Below are 20,889 nucleotides of genomic sequence, written 5' to 3' on the forward strand. Positions count from 1 at the left end.
AAAATATATAAATTATATATGTTGATTTCTCTAGCATTTGCCCATATCACTCCTCTGGCACTTTACCATGAATAATCTGTCTCACATTCTTTTATCATTATTTAATACTTCAGGTTTTTGTCTCACAGGGACCATTTAGTGTACTTTGAATTTCCTATGTTGCCTACACATTATATGTTACGTGTTCAATAAATAATAATTGAATGAATATGAAGGTAACCCATATGGATTTTCTCCAGCAACACTGCCCTTTCTTCTAAAAAAGGCAAATCTGAGTTGTAACACAAATTCTGCACTGATATTAAAATACCTCACCACAAGGATGGCAAAAATGTGTTTGGTGGCTCTGATCATACTTTGACATCTTAGATCCATGTCTACTTATCTGTAATTTTCTTATTCCTAAGAAATAAAAATTTGTTAAGGAAATAGCATCAGAAAAGAGAACCCAAACAAAAGTGTTTACAAGTGTAAATCATTTCAGATTAATAAAGCACGGAGTTTATTTAGCCTCATACTTGAGGCTATCACTGATGGAAAGGAAAAAACTTAAGGAACAACGCGAAGATAATTCTCATGATGACAGCTATCAAGATAACCAATCATAGAAATCATGTTCCATATTTTACACTACACAAAATGAAAAACAATAATAACTAGAAAACACATTGTGTGAAGCACCTGAAAATTGAAAGGGAAATGAGCCTGAATACATTAGGTCTATGTTTCTCTGAATACATTACTATACAGTTTTAAAATTCCCACACTTTTAATCTAGACCCTAACAGACATAACAATTCATAATGCTTGTTTAGAACACGGTAAGGTCACAAGGAATTTTCTTTTCAATTAAGTATAAGTACTATACTCATTCCCTCTGAAATAGTGGGATGCCTTAAGATTCCAACTTGATAATACAAAAGTCAAAAACTTTTGCAATTTTCTTCAGATTTTTACATTTCAAATTAGATCAACCAAGCCATTCACTTTAAAACTACAAACTTCATAATTATTTTTTCAAACTTCATAATTGTATACCCTACTGATGCTCTTCAAATAGAGCTATCCTTTTTTCAACACTGAAAATTGTTCTTACTTCCTTGTAAAATAAGGGACTAGAATAATTGTCTCATTCTTAGAAACTTGAGCATTTGATATGGAGCCAGAGGACCTATGTTTAAAATTTGCCTTTGTTGCCTACTACTTATGTAACCTTAGGCAAGTTATTTAATCTCCCTGAGCCTCAGTTTCCTCATCTGTAAAATGAGTATTTTGGACTAGATGACCTCTAAGGTCCATCCATGCTCTTAATTCTGATCTCTGATGATGTCCAAGACTAAAAATAAACCACTGGCACAACAAAGAGCAATGTATTTGAAGTCAAAAAGACCTAAACTTGACAATGGGACTTTGTTACTTGCTACCTGAATAGCTTAGAGCAAATCACTTCCCCTCTCTTGTTTCTTAGTTTTTTTTTCATACAGCTGTAAAATGGGGAGGGGGAGAAGAGGGGGAAGGAGAGGAGTTTGGCTTAAGTAACCTCAAAGACCCCTTCCATGACTAAATTCTTGTGAACCTCTCTAAAACGCAAATTTTTCTTCCCAAAATGTTAAATCCAATAGACAAATAATGAAAATATATTCCAAAGATAAAGTATATACAGTAAGATGTGTTTTAAGGACATGACTTTAAAAACTTAATGGGAAGAAAAGGCATTTGGGATACAGTGAAAAATGTGCTAGAACAAAATATTCAAAAATTTTATCATAGCGATCATTTAAGCATTAGGTAGCATGGCACAGTGTAAAAGAAATGTCACACTTACTAGCTGTCTGATGGCAAGTCCCTTAGAGAACTGCCTTGGGACACTGGGACATTAAGACTCTTAAGTTGTAAAGCAGTTGCAAACTTGTGTTAGTGGAGGTAGTTTCTTCACTGGGAACTCCCTACACCAAGAAATCGGCAGGCCAGTCCAATAAACTATGTTTGTAGGAAAATAATCTTTAAAAAATAGCACTAAACAGCAAAGAAGAGTCTGTTTAATTTGTTTTTAATATCTCTAATAAGTATTTCTACTAGTCCTCCATAAAATTACATTACAATTCTATAGTTTATTGCAAACAGATTGCTTATCTGCTGATATTGAAACTAAAATACATATTATTTAATTATTGGCACTATTTACTCTACAGCACAATGGAGAATGCCTTTTTTAAATAAAGAAAAAATAGCAATTCAATAGGGAAAATGTCAAAACAGAAGGTCCTTTTACCAAGACAATTATATATCTATGTAACAGTTACATTAAAAATGCTAATTTCTGAACAGGTGCAAGATTAAAAAGTCATGATGAAAGTTAGCCAAGTTTTGTCCAGAAATGTGACATATATATATATGTATATATATATACTGCACAGTTTATTATTACTATTATTATTTTTTTAGCAAATCCTAGTTTGCCAAGCTTCAGAAGGCAAAAGCCTAAAGTGTGAGTTTCAGTATTGTCCAACTACTAGTCTTCTTGCCCAGAAGAATTTGGTGACCTGTACTACTTTGTGAGAGAGCACACTGTCACCAATGTTTTATTGTTAAGTAATCCATGAAGACAGCAACATTCTCGTCCTTACGATGCAAGGCCTAGCAAGAAGCCTCCCACAAATCCGCTGGACACCACTATATTCTGTTTGATAAACTCTGTTGACTAAAAAAAAAATAAAAAATAAAAGTATTAATTGCATAATATTAAGATATAATAACTATTACTTAACTTTTTCTAACCTTATTCACTTTCAATGAAAATGGGTTCTTCCAAAACTGTGGATATTAAAAAAATCAAATATTACAAAAGTACAGGACCATCATATTTTCATTTCAAAAGTTCAGGAACTTTAAGCTTACTGCCAAGCACAGCAGGTATCATGGTAACTAAGGATAGCACCTTGAACATTGTGGGTAAGACTGTCATAAGAGGCCATTCATTATCCATCACTTCAAACAACTCATTTCAAAGAGCTGTGGTTTAATCAGCATAGGTATTACCCTCACAGACACAGATAACAACCCTTCTAATAATTTAGCAGAGGTTTTTCAAGATTTTCTGTGCTCTCAAAATTCAGCACCCAGCACAAACTGGTGATGAAGCTCTTCAAATTAGCTGATTCTGAGTCAACAAATTCTAAAGTCCTACACCAATATTAAGTATTAAATAAATTCCCACATTATGTACATTTCCATTTTATCAGGAACAAAGAAACATGATGAAAAAGCTTTAGATATGCAACTATTAAGTGCTCAAATACATTTATGAATATTAGAGTAAAGTTAAGTCTTTTAGGCTCATTTTGTGCTTATTCCAACTAATATAAAATACTGGGTTCTGGATACAGTGACCAAATTTATATAGCCACTGCTTCTGGAAAGGATGCTGATGGACTGACTAGATCAACTCAATATTCCTGTCATTCTCTTACCAAAATGTTCCCCGGTCACTACCCCCCACATTTGTGGTTTCCATCTAATAAAATGTAAGCTCCTTGAAGGCAAGACTTATATTTTTTGTATTTGTATCCCCAGAGCTTAGCATATTGCGTGGCACACAGTAATATCTTCATAAATGTTTGATATATACATTAACTAAGTAGATGAGAGAGTTCAAAATGTTTTTAGGCATATTCCTCAAGAAAAAAATTATTATATACTAAATATTACTTAATCTTCAAGATATCTTGCCAGCAAAATAAATCTGATGAAAAAAGGAAAATACCATATATGCAAAAATCATAATTAACTTTCAAAATTCCCTCAAATACAAGAATATTTTCTCTTACCTCTTCAATTATGGTATTGATTTCAGGTGCAGCTTTATTTGCTCTTCTTTTAATTTGTCTTTTAGCTTTGTTTACATCTTTTTCAACTCTCTTCCAGTCAACTTGCACATAGCCACTGTGACTAGCAATCTAAAAAAATTTAACAAAATGAAAAAATGGTATTGAACCAGTTAATTTGCTAAGCCATTCATTAAAAACTTCCATTGTTGTTGATGTTACATTTGGTTACTAGGACTACTTAGGATATTTATGTATAGGAAGTCTTTGCTATAATATGAGATGAACATTTTAAGGCTACTTCTATAACACTTCCTTTAGGGAAGAGAGCTGGACATTTTTCATTGCAAAAATCCTTTAAATACAAGTATGGATAAATGTTGATTACACACAAAAAAAAGAATTCAACATGTAGAACTGAACTACTATTATATTTGTATGTGAAAAAATATTTGGGTATGAAGACAAGAACACCTATAGAATATTTAAATAGCAAAATCAAAGATGAGAATCAGACTACCAGTAAATAAGCAAACCATATATATCATCTACTAAGAACTTCTTCTTAGATTACATTCTATGTAAATCGATTCTTTGGGCTTTTCAAATAATGAAAATATCTAATGCTATACAAATCCTAGACTTTCTTCTATCAAATTTGCCTACTGAAGAATATACTTATCTACAATACTCCAATATATTCTCTTACTATACCACTAAAAACAATGTTAAAAAAATATAATGTGTAGATCAAGTAAAAGGTCAAACTTTTTTTTTTTTCAGAAACTTCTAAATAGCTGGCTGTTTACAAATTAGAAACTTGACCAATAGGGAATTAAAAAAAAGATTTGCTACTTGAGTCAGGTTTTACAAGATTTATATTTGCAGCTCTAACTCTTTACATCTTTCTGATCATGCAGAGCCTATGAGGAGACATATCTATTTCGTATCTGTATATGGCTATAATTTTTACATTTTACTTATAGGGAATCAAAATGTTTCTTATACCAGTTTTCTTCCTGCCAACTTCTCCCAAGTATAATCATTAAAAATATCTTAAATTACAAAGTTAGTAGTTCACAAAATATATACCATTTGCTAGAGATGTATAAGGAGTTACCATTATACTAATAGCTGACATTTATATATTAAAATTTATAAAGTACTTTAAGATAAAAATGAAGTATCCTAACATTTAAGTCTCATCATAACACTGTAAGGCAGATACAATAGGCATTATGTTCATTTTTTTTTAAACAAATTAAGAACCTAAAGCTTAGAGACTGAGTCACTTGCCCATGCCCACATTACATTACTTCTACCTGAGGAAGAATTTGAACCTAGGCCTTCTTCTTGAATCATCATATTTTGGGTGTGTCTATGCATCAGGAAAGTATCTATTACAGGCATCCCTTGCTATATCTCGATTCACTTATCATGGCTTCACTGTATTGCAGGTTTAAAAAAAAAATCTAATTTTGTATTGGAGTTACACTTATCATGGCATACTATTGGCTGATGGAATGAAAGGTGACCAACGACAGCGCTGTGTTCTGTATCCTGGGCTCTGATTGGCTCAGTGACTATAGGTTAATAAGAGTGTGGAAAAGGTTTATATGAGAGTGGGAAGGATTTATAAAGCCTTAAAATATATATAAATAATAAAATAAATATAATGCCTTTACTTCACAGATTTTCATCTATCGCAGGGGTCTCTGAACCTTAACTCCCACATTAGGTGAGGGATCATTATATATTGTTTCATATACACAAACACATTCAAAATACAACTTGGCCTCAAATCATATCTAATATAGAAAATACAAAAGTCCCATCAATGGTTCAGGTCTGACCATAATCAACTCTTATCATATTGTATATATGTCCCAATTCATGCTAGTAACTATATAAACTCTCTCCAAATTAGATTGATTATCAAGATGAAAAACAAACAAGCAAATAAACTTGTCCAGCTTCCAGTGGGGTAGAGAAATATTATCTATTTAGTCATAATAAATAATTAGCAAACATCCATTTTTTTTTTAGTTTTTTTTACCCCCAAAACCTTTACCTTCCATCTTAGAATCTATACTATCAGTTCCAAGGCAGAAAAACAGGAAGCTGGGATTAAGTGACTTACCCAGGGTCACACTGTTAGGAAGTGTCTGAAGCTGGATTTGAATTCAGGACCTTCCCATCTCTAAGCCTGGTTCTATATCCACTGTGCCATCTAGCTACCCCTCTGCATGTCATTTTTGGCATGGACTGCTAATAAGCTTTTAGTGTCGCAGAGGTCTTTTGCCACTATCTCCTCCTTCACTCCAACTCACATGATGAAGTGACCTTATTCTTTAACAAGGCCAACCACTCTACAAGTTATCCTATTCCATCCCAATTCCTCCAAAAGATTTCCCCCTCTCTGTCATCTTTAATCTTTCATTCTGTGCTGGTTCGTTTCCTACTGTCAACAAATATGTTCATGCCTTCTCCCATCCTGGAAAAACTCACTTTATTCCTTCATCCCTGCTATCATCCTATAACTTATCCTCTATTCTGTCCTTTGTAGCTACACACCTTGAAAAAGCCATCTATATAATAGGTACCTCTATTTTCTCTAACCTCACTCTCTTCATAACCCTTTACAATCTGGCTTCTGATTTTATTATTCCACCAAAATTGCCTTGTGAAATTACTAATTATCTCTTAGTTGTCATATCCAAAGGCCCTTTTTCAGTCCTCATTCTCCTTGACCTCTCTGTAGTCTACAATACTGCTGTTTCTTCAATACTCTCTTCTCTCTAGGTTTTCAAGACACCACTATCTCCTACCTATGACTCATCTATCTCTGTCTCCTTTGTTAAGTCCTCCTCCAGATCAGTGATTCCCAAAGTGGGCACTACTGCCCCTTGGTGGGTGCTGCAGCAATCCAGGAGGGTGGTGATGGCCACAGGTGCATTTATCTTTCCTATTAATTGCTATTAAATTTTTTTTTTAAATTAATTTCCAGGAGCTAAGAAATATTTTTTCTGGAAAGGGGGTGGTAGGCCAAAAAAGTCTGGGAACCGCTGCTCCAGATCATTCCCTCTACCCAGAGATGTCACCAGGTTCTGGGTCCTGAGTCCACTTCTCTTCTCTAACTATTTCATTTTAGCTTCCATGGATTTAATCATTTTCAAAGCTGATGATTCTCAAATCTACCTTTCCCGGACTAATCTTTCTGCTGATTTTCAATCTTTCAATTGCCTACTACACATCTCAAACTAGATACCCTATGGACTTCTTAAACTCAGTGTGTCCAAAACTAAGATCTTTTCCCCTAACCTTTCCCTCTTCCTACTTTCCCTATTACTGTTGAAGTCATCAACACTCTACCAGTCCTTCAGGTTCAAAATCTAGGAATCATCCTCGATTCCTCACTATCTCTTACACCCCATATCCCAAGTTTTTGCCAAGCCAAAGCCAGTAGATTTTATCTTCACAACATCCTTTGGCATAGTCCCCAGTCTCTCCTGACAATACCACCATTCTAGTGCCGTCACTAATCAATTCATGCTTTATTACTGCAACAGCTTTTGATGGATCTTCCTACCTCAGTTTTCTCCCCATTCCAATCTATCTTCCATTTAGCCACTAAAATGATTTTCCTAAAGTGCAGGTCTAATAATATCATGGCCCCTGCTCAGTGGTAGCTTCCTGTTACCTCCTGAAGCAAATACAAAATGCTGTTTAGATTTCAAAGCCCTTAGTAACCTAGCCCCTTCCAGTCTTTTTATATCTTATTCCTTAATATACCTTCTTATACCTTACATTTCTTATACCTTACTTCCCCCAAAATTTTGTGATATTGGAATCATTGTGGCTGTTTCATGAACAAACACTCCATCTCTTTTGGCTCTAGGCATTGTCTCTGGCTGTTCTCCATGGCCAAAATGCTCTCCTTTCCTCCACTCTGACTAACCTCCTTGATTTCCTTAAGTTGCAACAAAAACTCCACTTCCTATAGGAAGTCTACCCCACATCCTCTTAATTCTATTGCCTTCCCTCTTTATTTCCTAAATATTGTATTAGAGAACTGTTTAGGGTGGTTTGGAATAGGGAAGAGATGGATATAATTGGGCCAGTAACAAGATGTTAAACTGTGGGTTGAAAGCCAACAGTTAACTCTGACCAGGCCAAAGCCTGGTCTGAGACCAACACACAGACCACTCAAAAACAGGGAAGGTGTGTTTATATTACTAAGGAAAGGTCAAAAGGGAAATGGGATAGCCCTGATGCTAATTTCTATTACCCTCTCTTCCTTATAATAATATTCTGTATATAGACTGTTTCGTATGTATTTGTTTGCATGTTATCTCCACCATTAAATTGTAAGCTCCTTGAAAGTAGGGACTATCTTTTGCCTGCTTTTGTATTTGCAACTCTCAGTGCACTGTGTGGCATATAGTAGGCACTTAACAAATATTTACTGACCATTTGTTGCTGTGGTCTATTAAATCTTTAAAAACCCTAGTGTGAATGATAGTATTGTGAATTTATCAATACTTATTCCCAGATATTTTCAATTTTTTGTTATTGTACTCATTGCCTCAAGATTAGACTACTGAAATAGCCTGCAGATTGGTCTCCCGACCCCAAGTCTTTCTTCATTCTAGTTTATCCTCCTCTTGGCTGCCAAACTCATCTTCCTAAAGCACAAGTCTGACTATGTCATCTCCTTATTCAATCAACACTAGTGGTTTCCTATTACCTTCCAGATCACATATAAAATCCTGTGTGATCTTCAAAGTATTTTATAACCTGGTCCTTTTTTCCACCATTCTAGTCTTTTTATAGCTTATACCATCCTGCCCCCCAACTAATCTATAATTCTGTGGCATTGGCTTGCTTGTTATTCCTCATACAAGATACTTCTATCTTCCAACACCAAGAATTTTTACCTGATTTCCCCCAAGGCTTAGAACTCTCTCATTTCTTCTTCAGGCTTCCTTCAAATCTAAGCTAAAGAAACCCCACTTTCTACAAGAAACCTTTCAGAGTTCTCCCTGATCTTAGTGCCCTTCCTCTGAGATTATCTCCAATTTTTCCTGACATAGTTGTACATTGTCTCCTCCATTATGTAGCCCCTAGTAGTGAGAGAAGGCCCAGTAAAAGCAAAGCCATAGTCTAGATCAGTGATGGGCAAACTATACCCTGCGGGCCAGATCCAGGGCATAGTTTTCCCATCACTGCCTTAAGCAATTCCCTAATTACTACATCTGGATGTGGGGGCGTAGTGATTAGGGAATTACTTAAGGTAGTGATGGGAAAACTACGGCCTGGATCTGGCCCGCGGGAGCTAGATAAAGCCAAACACATAGCCCAGGCATCACATGAGGCCCCCAAACCCCTCCTTTTCCACCTCTTCCTGCAGAAACTGAATGTTCTTTCAAAATACCACTGGCATATATATTCCTTGAGAAACTTGGTTAGATGGTTATACACTGACGTATTGATTTATTATCCTATAGAAAACAAAGTTTCGATGAGATAAACTAAGTCATTGTACTAAGATTATAAATCATTCCTAACCATCCTCCATGTAAAAAGCTTACCTAATCCATTAGCCTTCATCACTTTCTCTATAAAATACTGTGACCAATAAACCTCACTTCTGATAGCTACCAGCTTCAGTGGTCTTCCTGATGCATGTCATCCTTCTCCCCATGCTCTCATTTTCTCACCCTTTCGGGACTCCCAAATATTTGTCAGTATCACCTGGTATGCCTTTCCTGCTCTATGAATAATGACCCTATGACTGGGAGGTGGGGGTGGAAGGGAGTTCTCCTTACCTGCAATCCCTCAATATGCCTCTGGGGGTCCCCACAGTTGGGTGCCATTTGTCAGGTGATACTGACAAACATTCGGCGGTACCGCAGGGGTGAAAAGAATGAGATGTGGGGAGAAGGAAGACATGTTTGTCTGGAGGGCCACTGAAACTGGTAGCAATCAGAGGTGAGGTTTATTGGTCACAGATAGTATTCTATAGAGAAAGTGATGAAAGCTAAAGGATTAGGTAAGCTTTTTACATGGAGGACGCTTAGTAATGATTTACAATCATAGTACAATGACTTAGTTTACCTCACTGAAACTTAAGAGTTTTTTACAGGATAATAAATCAATATGTCAATGTCATCTAATCAAATTTCTCAGGGAATGCATACATCAGTGGTATTTGGAAGAACATTCAGTTTCTGCAGGGAAGGGTGGAAAGGAGGGGGTTTGGGGTCTCATGTGATGCCTGGGCTACATGTTTGGCTTTATTTAGACTATGGCTTTGCTTTTACTGGGGCCTACTCTTACTACTGGGGGCTATAGCCTTAAACTGTTATGTCCTTAAGAGGTCTTTGTTTTTTCCTTTCTTTGAATGCCTAGCTTAGACTAAACACAGTTCCTAAGCACACAGGGGATTCTTAATAAATGCTTGTTGGCTTGATTTGTACTTGATCTTCAGAGAATGGTTTGTATGTGTGTATGAATAGGATATGGCTGACAGGGTTCTGAAGGATATCTTCAGAAAAGCATACATCTTTAGAATTGTTTTTAAAAAGAAATAAACCTTATTTTCCATTCCACTTATTGTTTAAATTCCACTTACCTACTGGAATTGAGGGGCTAAAGAAAACTACGAACAAAACTTTGTAATTACCTACCTGCAGGAGAAGAAAGCCACCACCCACTGCAGTTGCTGCAAGTTTTCCAACTTTCTGGAACAAAAATCCTGCACACCTTAAATTTAAAAAAACAAAACAAAAATACAGAAGTGAAAGATTAATAAGATTCTAAAAGAATTCTGTAGCTTTCCTAGGAAAAATGTTACTTTTGTCTGACTAAAGAAAGATAGTTTTCCATTCTATATTAATGAATTCCTAAATGGATTACCAGTGCCTACCAGATAAAAATCCTAACTCCTTAGTCTGAAACACAATACTATAGATTCTAATCCATCCTACTTATCCAATATTACAACTCTATTCTGCAAAAGGTAGACTGGTCTCTTCACACTGCTAATGAAACACATCCATTCTCATACCCAATTTTGCTCTTACTATTGTAACCCCTTCCTTAGGATGCTTTCTTTCTTTCATATTTCCCCTTCTAAAGATTTCTCATCCTTAAAAAAAAGGTCTAGTTTAGGAGTATCTAGGTGGCATAGAGGACAGAGTGCCAGACCTAGAGTCAGGAGGCCCTGGGTTCAAATCTAACCTTATAGACACTTCCTACCTGTGCAATTCTAGGCAAATCACTTAACCCCATTTTCCTAGCCCTTGCCCTTCTGAGCTAGAGTTGTTACTAAGACAGAAAGAAAGAGTCAAAAAACAAAATAAAGAACAAGTTCAGTTCAGTCAAGCTCTACCTCCCTCCAGGAAAATCTCCAATTTTGCCCAAGCCCACAGAGAGCCCTTCTCTTCTGAAATAATAGTTTACTTAATCTCTGTATTACTCAACACAGCACTTAAAAAGCAAGATTAACTCCATACATAAGCCTTATCTAACATAACCTTCCATCTTTCCTTAATTTTTCTTAAATATATCCTTTTTTCCTCATTATGTCCACTCATCTCTCTATTCCTCATGTACTTTGCTTTCTCATGCTACTTCACTTTCCTCCTTTCTCAGTCTCAATCCTTTAGCTATCTTGTTAATTCTACTCTTGAATTCTTTGCTATATCATCACAATTTGTCTGGATTAATCCCACCATCTTCTTTCTCCACTCCTACTCACATGCTCAACAGATCTGGAGAAAATCATACAATCATGTGGATTAGGTCAGATTTATCTAATCCCAACTGGGTCTAGAATGGATCAATCCTTTTACTCCATCATGACTGTCTCCCCGACTCTCTACAGCAGATATTATAAACCTCTTCCCTGCTAAAAACCTTCTATTATCATCACTTATACAAGTTGAATATGAGAGTAAGAGTGATGTTCCCCATTACCTTGACATTACCTTCCCATTCTTCCAGTTTCTAATGAAGAAATGAACCTTCTTCATGTCAGTAACTGCCCCTCTAAAAATAACCTTTTGCATCTACATCAGACTACTTCTCCTATCACCTCCCCCCTCTGATGTTCAATTTGTTCCTGTCTACTATTTTCTTCCTGGCTATCTACTCACTCAAATCTCATGCATTCTTAGAAAGCCCTGACAAGATCAGACCTATCCCTGAAAGCTACCAACCTACATCCTTTTCTCAACTACACTTGAAACAAAATGTATACTCATTCATTGCCTTCATTTCCTTCTCTCAATCTCTTCTAAACTTTCTATAATCTAGTTGATGCCTCATCATTCAATTGAAACTGCCCATTTCAAAATCATGATCTCTTTCTTAATGGCCATTTATTTTTCAACTTTTCTCAAACCACATCCTCTTTTGACCTCTCCTCTCTGCAGCATTTAGCACTATTCTCTCTTGGTCCTCTTTCTACTTATTTGACTATTCTTCAGTTTCCTTTGCTGACTAATCTTCTACAACATGACTCCTAACCCTGGGTGTACTCCAAAGATCTGTTCCAGGCCCTCTTTCTTTTCTCACTATAATCTCTCTGTCTAATGATGGCCACATCCACTCATATAGGTCTATCATCTCTTACACGAATGGCTTCCAGATCAATATTTCTAACTCAAATCCCAATCATCAAATGCTTGCTGGACATCTCAAACTCAGTATGTCCAAAACTGAACTCCTTCCCTTTCCCAAGCCCACCTACTTTCTATACACCCTATTCTATTAAGGGTAACATCATCCTTCCAATCTGCAACCTTCGTGTCCTACTCAATTCTTCATTTAATCAGATGCCAAACCTTGTCTTTGCTAATTGCACAACATCTCTTATATCCATCCCCTTCTGTCTACTCGTAGGACCACCACCACTACTTGCGCCCATATCCCTTTCATCTGAACCACTGTAATAGTTTACTAAGTGGAATATTCCTACTTCAGGTATATACCCTCTGCAAACCATCTTGTACACCTGTCAAATTGTTTTAGGTACAACTCCGGCCATGTTTTATTTATTTTTTATTCAATAAATCTCAACAGCAAATATAAACTCCTCTTTGGTATGTGAAAATTGTCATGACCTAAGTTTTCAGTATTATAGAATATTCTTATCCCACACATACCTCATATTTAGCATCTGACCTCTCACTTCTTTGTACCTTCACCCTAAAGTTTTCAGCTTTCTTTTGTGTCACCTTATTCTATTAGATTGGAAGCTCATATTTGTAACCCTAGCACTTAGCATAGTGCTTAGCACACAGTAGGCACTTAAATATTTACAGCTTACTGATTTTGCACTGGTTGTACCATCTCACCTCCATCACTTAAGAATCTCTGGTTTTCTTCAATTCAAGCACCATCTTCCACATAAGACCTATCTTAATTACCCTAGCTAAGAGGATCATCCCTAAGATCACCTTGCATCTATTTTTGAATGCGTTCACGAACATATTATTTCCCCTTCGCATTCCCCCCCCCAACAGACTGTAAGCACCTTGAGGGAAGGGACTATTTTTTCTTTTGTCTTTAAAATTCTAGCACCTGGAACATATTCAACACTCAATAAATGTTTGTTTATTGCTTGTCTTCCCAGTAAGAAGATAAGTTTCTTAATATCAGAAACTATATCTTATGCTTCTTTAGTATCTTCGATAGTATCCAATATAGTTCTAGGCATATAAGAGATGCTCAAGATTTTTTTAACTTTTACTTTCTGTCTTAGAATCAACTCTAAAACAGAAGGACAAGGGCTAGTAATTTGCCCAGGGTCACAAATCTAGGAAGTGTCTGAAGTTAGACTTAAAACCAAAATCTCCCATCTCCAGACCTGGAGCTCCATCCACACTCTGCCACCTAGCTCCCCCTCATTAAATATTTTTAGTGAAAAAATTTCATACCTTAGTTATATATGAGCCTTAAGTTTTAGGATATGTAGTAAGGTAGAAATCACTTGCCCGCTATCTAACAGAAAAACAAAATGAACTAAGTATTTGGTCTTTCTATCAATTTAGTTCCACACTTAGAAAATATAGCTTTGTTACCCTTCCAACTAAATGCTAATCTCAAAAGCTAGTGATGTTTTATACATCAAAAAATTTCATTTAATGTACACTGAAACTGTAAACATAATAACAAATCAGCTATGTTATTTGAAAGATTTTATGTAGCAAGTGTTTAATATTCTAAATTGCATAAAATGCTCATAAAAATAAATGCAGGATGGTATGGTGGGAAAAGTTGTGACTTAAGAGTCAGAACAAATGGTTCACAGCTTCACAGACCCTTTCCTTATTTGATGTGGAACCATGGATAATCATTTCTCTCATGTAATTGCAGAAAACTAGTTTTCTGAGCCTAACCTTTCTTAGGATGTTGTTTTAGACAAAGTCCACTTCTCATTTCTGGCATCCTTTAATGGAACTGTCTATGCATGCTATCTTCCATGCTAGAAACTTTGACCTTCCATTAATCCTCACCAAATTGACTGCCTATATCAGAGGAGAATGAGATCCTATCCCTCCCTTTAAAATACTTGCCCTCTTCAGGATCTTTAAATCCCATGATACATGGAGTGACCAGGAGTCCTACCAACCACCTAGGGGCTACAGTGGCAATAATTTGTTGTAATTACTCCCTAAGGGACAGTCTCTTGTATCATGGGCTCTCTCTTTTGCCCTGAAAATTACTATGCTCTTAAAGGCATTGACAACATCTCTAGCTAAAACCCTTTCATCATTCCTCATTCCATCTTGGAGGTATCACCTACTAATCCAGTTTGGAGGGTGGATACTATATTACTTATTTGTTGCCCTTCTTCCTCTCCATACTCTCAGCCTTAAGCCACAAAAAGCTTAAAGCAATTGGACTAGCTTCATTCCTCTATAAAGTTTCCTTAAATCTCAAATATATTAGAATAAATTTTCTGAAGCATAATCATAGAATCTGAGAGTTGGAAGAGATCTTGATAGTTACTAGTCAAATGCATACAAGAAAGGAATTCCCACTATAACATTCATGATTAGTAGTAATCTAGCCTCCATTTGAAGACTTTCACAATAGATGAACCCACCACTTCTCAAAGCAACCTATTCTTTTAGATATCTCTAGTCAATAGAAGTGTTCCTGACCTCAAGCCTAAATTTGTCATTTTGCCACTTATATTTATAGCTCATGGCTCTGCCCTCTAGGAATAAACAGAACAAGTCAAGTCCATCTTCCAAATGACAGCCCTTCAAATACCTGACACAACTATCACATCCAACCCTTCCCTCTCCACAAAAAACTCCATCTTCTCTTCTATGGGTTAACCATGCCCTTCAACTTATTCTTATATTAAATAAACTCAAGTCACTTTACCAACCTAATGTCTTCTTCTGGACAGTTTCCTGATATCAATGTCCTTCTTAATCTTCTTAAACAACTGAATAGAAGCTGGGGTCTGATGAGGTCAGAGAACAGAGGCACTGTCAGCACCTTATTCCTAAAAGCACTTAATGATTGCATTAGCTTTTTGGATTGCCACATCATGTTACTCACTCATATGGAACTTGCAGTCTTCTAAAAGCCCCAAATCCTTTTTCAGAAGTGCTTGTCTAACCAAGCCTCCCACATTTTGTATTTATAAAATTGCATTTTTATAAGCAAGTGTAACACTTTACATCTATCCCCAGTGAATTTCATCTTCACCCAGTGTCTTAGCCAGCTTAGTGCTATAAGCAAATGTGAGAAACATACCATCTATGCTTTTATCCTAGTCATTGAAAAAAATGTCGACCAGCAGAGGGTCAAGCAAAAATCCCTGGAGCACTTCCATTGGATATGTGCTGCTATAGTGTACACCAAATTATTAATAACTACGCTGAGTTAGCCAGTTTCCTCAACTATAAAATGGGGTAAAAATGAGTACTACCTCTTAAAGGGTTTTGTGAAGAAAATACCACATAAATCCTAAAGTGTTTTATGTGTTATTTTTTCTGCATACCAAGGGAACCTACATTTTAGGTAAAAAAAAAATGTTTAATTAAATTTTTATTCTGGTTAAACAAGTTACTTTCTAAGAAAATAAATTTGTTTTGTGCAAGAATCACCTTCACCAACCTTTCAAAAATCCTCTGCTACAATACCACCACTAGGTTTGTAACCCAAAGAATTTTTAAAAATGGGAAAGAACCTGTTTGTACAAAAATATTTATAGCTGTGCTTTTTTGGTGGTGGAAAAAATTGGAAAATGAGGGATTATCCCTCAATTGGGAAATGGCTGAACAGACTGCAGTATGTGATGGTGATGAAATACTGCTATGCTATAAGGAATGATGAATCAATGGATTTCTATAAGAACTGGAAAAACCTATATGAACTGATGCAGAATGAAATAAGCAGAACCAGGAGAACATTGTACAAAGAAACTGAAATGTTGTGGGATGATCAAATGTGACAGACCTTGCTACTAATAGCAATACAATGATCCAGGACAATCCCAAGACACTTAAGAGAAAGAATGCCATCTACATCTAGAGAAAGTACTGTTGGAGTAGAAATGTAGAAGAAAACATTATTTATCACTTGTTTCTGTGGGTATATGATTTAGGGTTTTGGTTTTAAAAGATTACTCTTACAAAATGAATAATACAGAAATAGGTTTTGAGTGATAAAACATGTATAACCCAGTGGAATTGCTTGTCAACTCTGGGAGTGGGGAGGAAAGAGGGGAGGGAGACAACATGAATCATGTAACCATGGAAAAAAAATTAAAAACATTTAAAATTTTTTTTAAATCTTCTGCTAAGCCTTGTTCTCAGTTATGTCTGACTTGCCATGACCCCATTTTGGGGTTTTGATGACAAAGATACTGGAGTGATTTTGCCATTTCCTTTCATTTTTCATATGAGGAAACTGAGACAGAGTTAATTGACTTGCCCAGGGTCACTCTGCTAATAAGCATCTGAGGCTAGATTTAAATTCTTGATTCCAAGTGCAGCACTCGATCCACTTTGCCACCTAGGTGCCCCCACTGAGCCTTAAGCAATTTCAAAAGAATATCAATAGTTATAACAACTGGATTTAACTATAGGCTAGTTTACCTCTATGTTTAACCTTTATATTTAAGAATAAGAAAAAAAATATTGATTTTAACCTCAAGATATGAACTGACAACTGGTTTAATGAAGAGCTTATTATATAATTTCTTCATACATACAACAGCAGAGTGGTTTAAGGAGCTTGAAGTCATTAACACCTGGATTTGAAGCCTAGCTTAGATGTTTTCTGAGTGACCTTAGGCAAATTTATTAATAGATGTCTGTCTCAGGCCCCTCATCTGTAAAATAGGGATAACACCAACTTCAAATACTATTACATATGTACTGGATTTTGAAAAATTTTAAAGCATCATAAAAAATTTTGCTATATTATTCTCAAATACAATTATCTATAATTAGTTAACACCATATGTTATCGATTTTTAAATTCTTTAAAATACCTACCCTTCTTCAAAACGCCAACATATGGTCTACAAAAAAAAATCATTTCTATCACTATGAAACCTTTTATTTATTAATTTTTTTTCTCTGATACTAATAGGGTTAAATAATGGGATCTCTTGGAATTTGGGTCTAAAATAATTGTCTTCACTAAGTTTTCCCTGTCCATGAGTTTTAAAAGACCTGGGGTTATTTCTAAAAGTATAGAAATAATATAATGTTGCTATAATGTTCATGTAGGTACAAAGCTTGCAAATTATTCCTTGACAATTTTCAAGTTCATTTCTTTTACTGCCATCTTCAAATACAAATGCTTCTGATTTTTTCTGATCCACTGCTATCCACCTACACACTGACTCAGATCCACTGTTAAGTTATACCAAATTAAGGAAAGATCCACCCAGAGCCAACAGAAGCATGGCAAACTACACTAAAAATCTAGGCTGAGACCCCAAGTTAAAAGGTCACTCTCACAACAGGATGAGGATAGTCTAAAACCGATGCTTTCTTCTTCCCACTAGAAGAATAAAATGAACTGCATACTTAATTATTCTTCAGTCCTGCATGTGAATGCTTTAATACAATAACAGACTTTGGCACATGTAAAAAGGAATGACAAGGTCCTCCTCTCGTATCAAATGATATAAATGTTTGAGAATGTCTAGTTCTTCTTTATAAGCCTATCAAGTTTTAAATAAGGGTAAAGAAAAGCTAGAAACCTTGAACAGGATGGCAGATAAATACAATGTTACCCAATGTGAATACAAAATTTCAGGATTGGTAGCACAGGGAAAAATGCCAAGATTTAGTGGGGAATACTCCTAATTTATACACTTGTAGTCAAAGCCATTTTGTAACTTTATAGTACAACTAAATGTCTAAATCAGAGATGTGTACAAAATAATTTAAGTATATACAAGGCATTCATTGTTTGTTAACATTATGTGTTTTAAAGCCTCATCTCAAAAAAGATACAATCCACACACACATTAGAACAGCTTGCCTAGAGGAAGCCCTGAATTCAAATCCAGACTGAGAAATTTAGGAGCTGTATGACCCTAGGCAAGTCACTTAGTCCTGTGTGCCTCAATTACCCATTAAGTTTTCTCTAAAATGAACTGGAGTAGGAAATAGAATGGTCTCCAGTATCTTGCCAAGAAAACTCCAAATGGAGTCATGAACAGTTGGACACAACTGAAACAACTAAACAACAATGTGCAGTGCACACATAGTGTTAGAGATTAGTGATATAAAGACAAATTGGAGAGGATGGGCAAGGGAAGAGTCCCTACCTCAAGGAATTTTAAAAAAAAATCTGGCCTTAGACATTTAATAGTTGTGACTCTGGGCAAGTCATTTAACTGCTGTTTGCCTTAGCTTTCTCATGTATAAAAATAGGGATAACTGGACTTCCTAGGTTTATTGTGGGGATAAAATTTGATATCTGTAAAGCACCTGGCAAATTTTAAAGTACTATGTAAATGCTCTTATTGTTGTTGTTATTGTTATTATTATTATCTCTGATTTTCCTCCCACTCGCTCAGCCAATTCCTAAAGCCTTGGCATATGCAGTGCTGAGTTCAGCACTGGAAAAGGAACAGTAAATGATGAGTGGCTACAGGAAAGGGTTTACATTCTATTGAAGGACTTGACATATAAACAGACAGGCAAATGTATAATACGAGGAGAGAACACTAAAAGCTAGAAAGATGCAGAAAACTTTTGCTAGAAACTAGCATTTTAAAAAGGAAAATGCAGTACAACCTGTCAAAAGCACAAGAGGAGCTGGGAGGGCCAAATCAGGGAATAAGCAAAGGAAATGTGAAAAAACCTGGAAAGGAAGGCTACAGCCATATTGAAGAGCTTTAAATGCCAGGTGGAAGAGTTTGTCTTTTATCTAAGAGGCAATAGGAGAGCCACTGAAAATTCTTAAGCAAGAAAGTGATATGGTCAAACCAGTAACTTAGGAATATTATTTTGGTAGTTGTGTGGAGGACAGATTAGAAAGGAGACAACCTGGAAGCCAGGTGAGAGATAAGGCCCTGAAATGGGGTGATAGTCAGGTAAATAGGCAAAAACACATAAATGTAAGAGATGTGGAGGTAAAATTGACAAGATTTGCCAAATGCCTCTAGATATGGAATCAAGAGGGAGAATAAGGGGTCAAGGGTAACTGTGAGGTTACAAATAAGGTGAGACTGGAGGGAAAGTTCTGGGTAAACTAAAATGGAGAAACTATGCAGACTTATCTCTGGTCACCCAGCCAATATGTTTCAGAATCTGGGCTTAAAATCCAGGACTCTTAAGAACTGTTCTGACAAGCTATTAGAACTAGAAGAACTAACTTTCTTAGTTAACTATAAACAAGTCTTAATGAGTCACTGACATCCTACAAAATTTTAAAAAATGTTTTCTCACCATCCAGTAACTCCACCCATTACAATCTGAGTAGCTACAGAATATTTCTCTACAATAGGTCCAGAGCTGTGGCCAAAAACACGGTTCCACCAGTGGTGTCTTCTTGCATACTCTGTTAAATCCAGTACTTCATAAGAGTCATCATCACTGTCATGTTCTTTCAGAGAAAAAGGAAAATACAGACATTAAATTCAGTCAAAAGCCAAGAAATGTTCCTTACATTAAAATCACCACTATTTCTAGTATAATGGTTTTCTGAGAAATCTGAATTTTCTGTGTTTTCTATATTTAATTCCAGACACCATAGATATATATATATATATATATATATATATATGTCTATTTGTGTACCTCTTTTTCTTACTGTAAAAAGGTGATAGCAGTATTCTATTTACCAATAACAAAAGACTTACTGAAATACCAGGTGAAGCTTGGGATAAGTTAAATGGGATAAGGTGAAGTTTAAATGGCAGAAGAATTAATTATCCTCATTCAGTATGTCTATGGAACTAGTGCCTACACAAGGCCTTACAGTAACCGAATGGCAGAAGTGAATTGGTAAAAGGGAAGCTCATATATTCTTTGGACAAAATGAATTTTTTCTTTTCAAACAATTCAAGAAATCCAGATTGCCAAAAACCAGATAAATGCTGCTGTGTGGGGTTAAAATACATATGAACAGTAAAAAAGGGTGTCAATATACTTTTATAAGGAACTTAAACTGAGGGAAAGAGGTGTTTTTGGAGGGGACGAAGATGGGGTTATTGGACAATACAGTTCTCAGGGCAGTTAGAACTGCCCTAAGACTTTTGGGGAAACCCTAAATCGAAATGGGCAGGCCTAAGGTGCCTTCTGGAGGGAATACTAACTAGGCTGTGTGTCATGGGGAAGGAAATGCGGTGCAAGGAAGAGGAGGGGCCAGAGAGAATGAGGGGGTTCTTTTGGGGGGAGGGGAGAAGCTCTGATCAGAAGGGCATCCCTATTGCCTATAAAGGCGGAAATGGGCTATATAGTAGTATGGGGCAAGAGAGGAGATGCTGAGGCTTACTTCTGCAGGGAAGGATGGCAGGAGGGGGATGGGGCGGTATAGGAAAGGTGGACAAGCAATAAGACGGAAAAGT

The 20,889-nt window shown here is 36.1% G+C and overlaps 1 protein-coding gene across 1 annotated transcript in view; it reads right to left on the reverse strand.

The window, feature by feature from the left end:
- Positions 1 to 478: 478 nt before the first annotated feature.
- The window catches only part of FUNDC1 (FUN14 domain containing 1), a 21,136-nt gene continuing 725 nt past the window's right edge, over positions 479 to 20,889 (reverse strand). Inside the window, exons 2-5 of the mRNA XM_044670189.1 lie at positions 19,769 to 19,925; positions 10,514 to 10,589; positions 3,828 to 3,956; positions 479 to 2,701 (exon numbers count right to left, since the gene is read on the reverse strand). Of these exons, the coding sequence (XP_044526124.1) occupies positions 2,624 to 2,701; positions 3,828 to 3,956; positions 10,514 to 10,589; positions 19,769 to 19,925 (440 nt within the window). The 3' untranslated portion in view covers positions 479 to 2,623. The remainder of the gene's footprint in view (positions 2,702 to 3,827; positions 3,957 to 10,513; positions 10,590 to 19,768; positions 19,926 to 20,889) is intronic.

The sequence above is a fragment of the Gracilinanus agilis genome, chromosome 3, assembly GCF_016433145.1.
Source record: "Gracilinanus agilis isolate LMUSP501 chromosome 3, AgileGrace, whole genome shotgun sequence".
Taxonomy (NCBI): Eukaryota; Metazoa; Chordata; class Mammalia; order Didelphimorphia; family Didelphidae; genus Gracilinanus; species Gracilinanus agilis.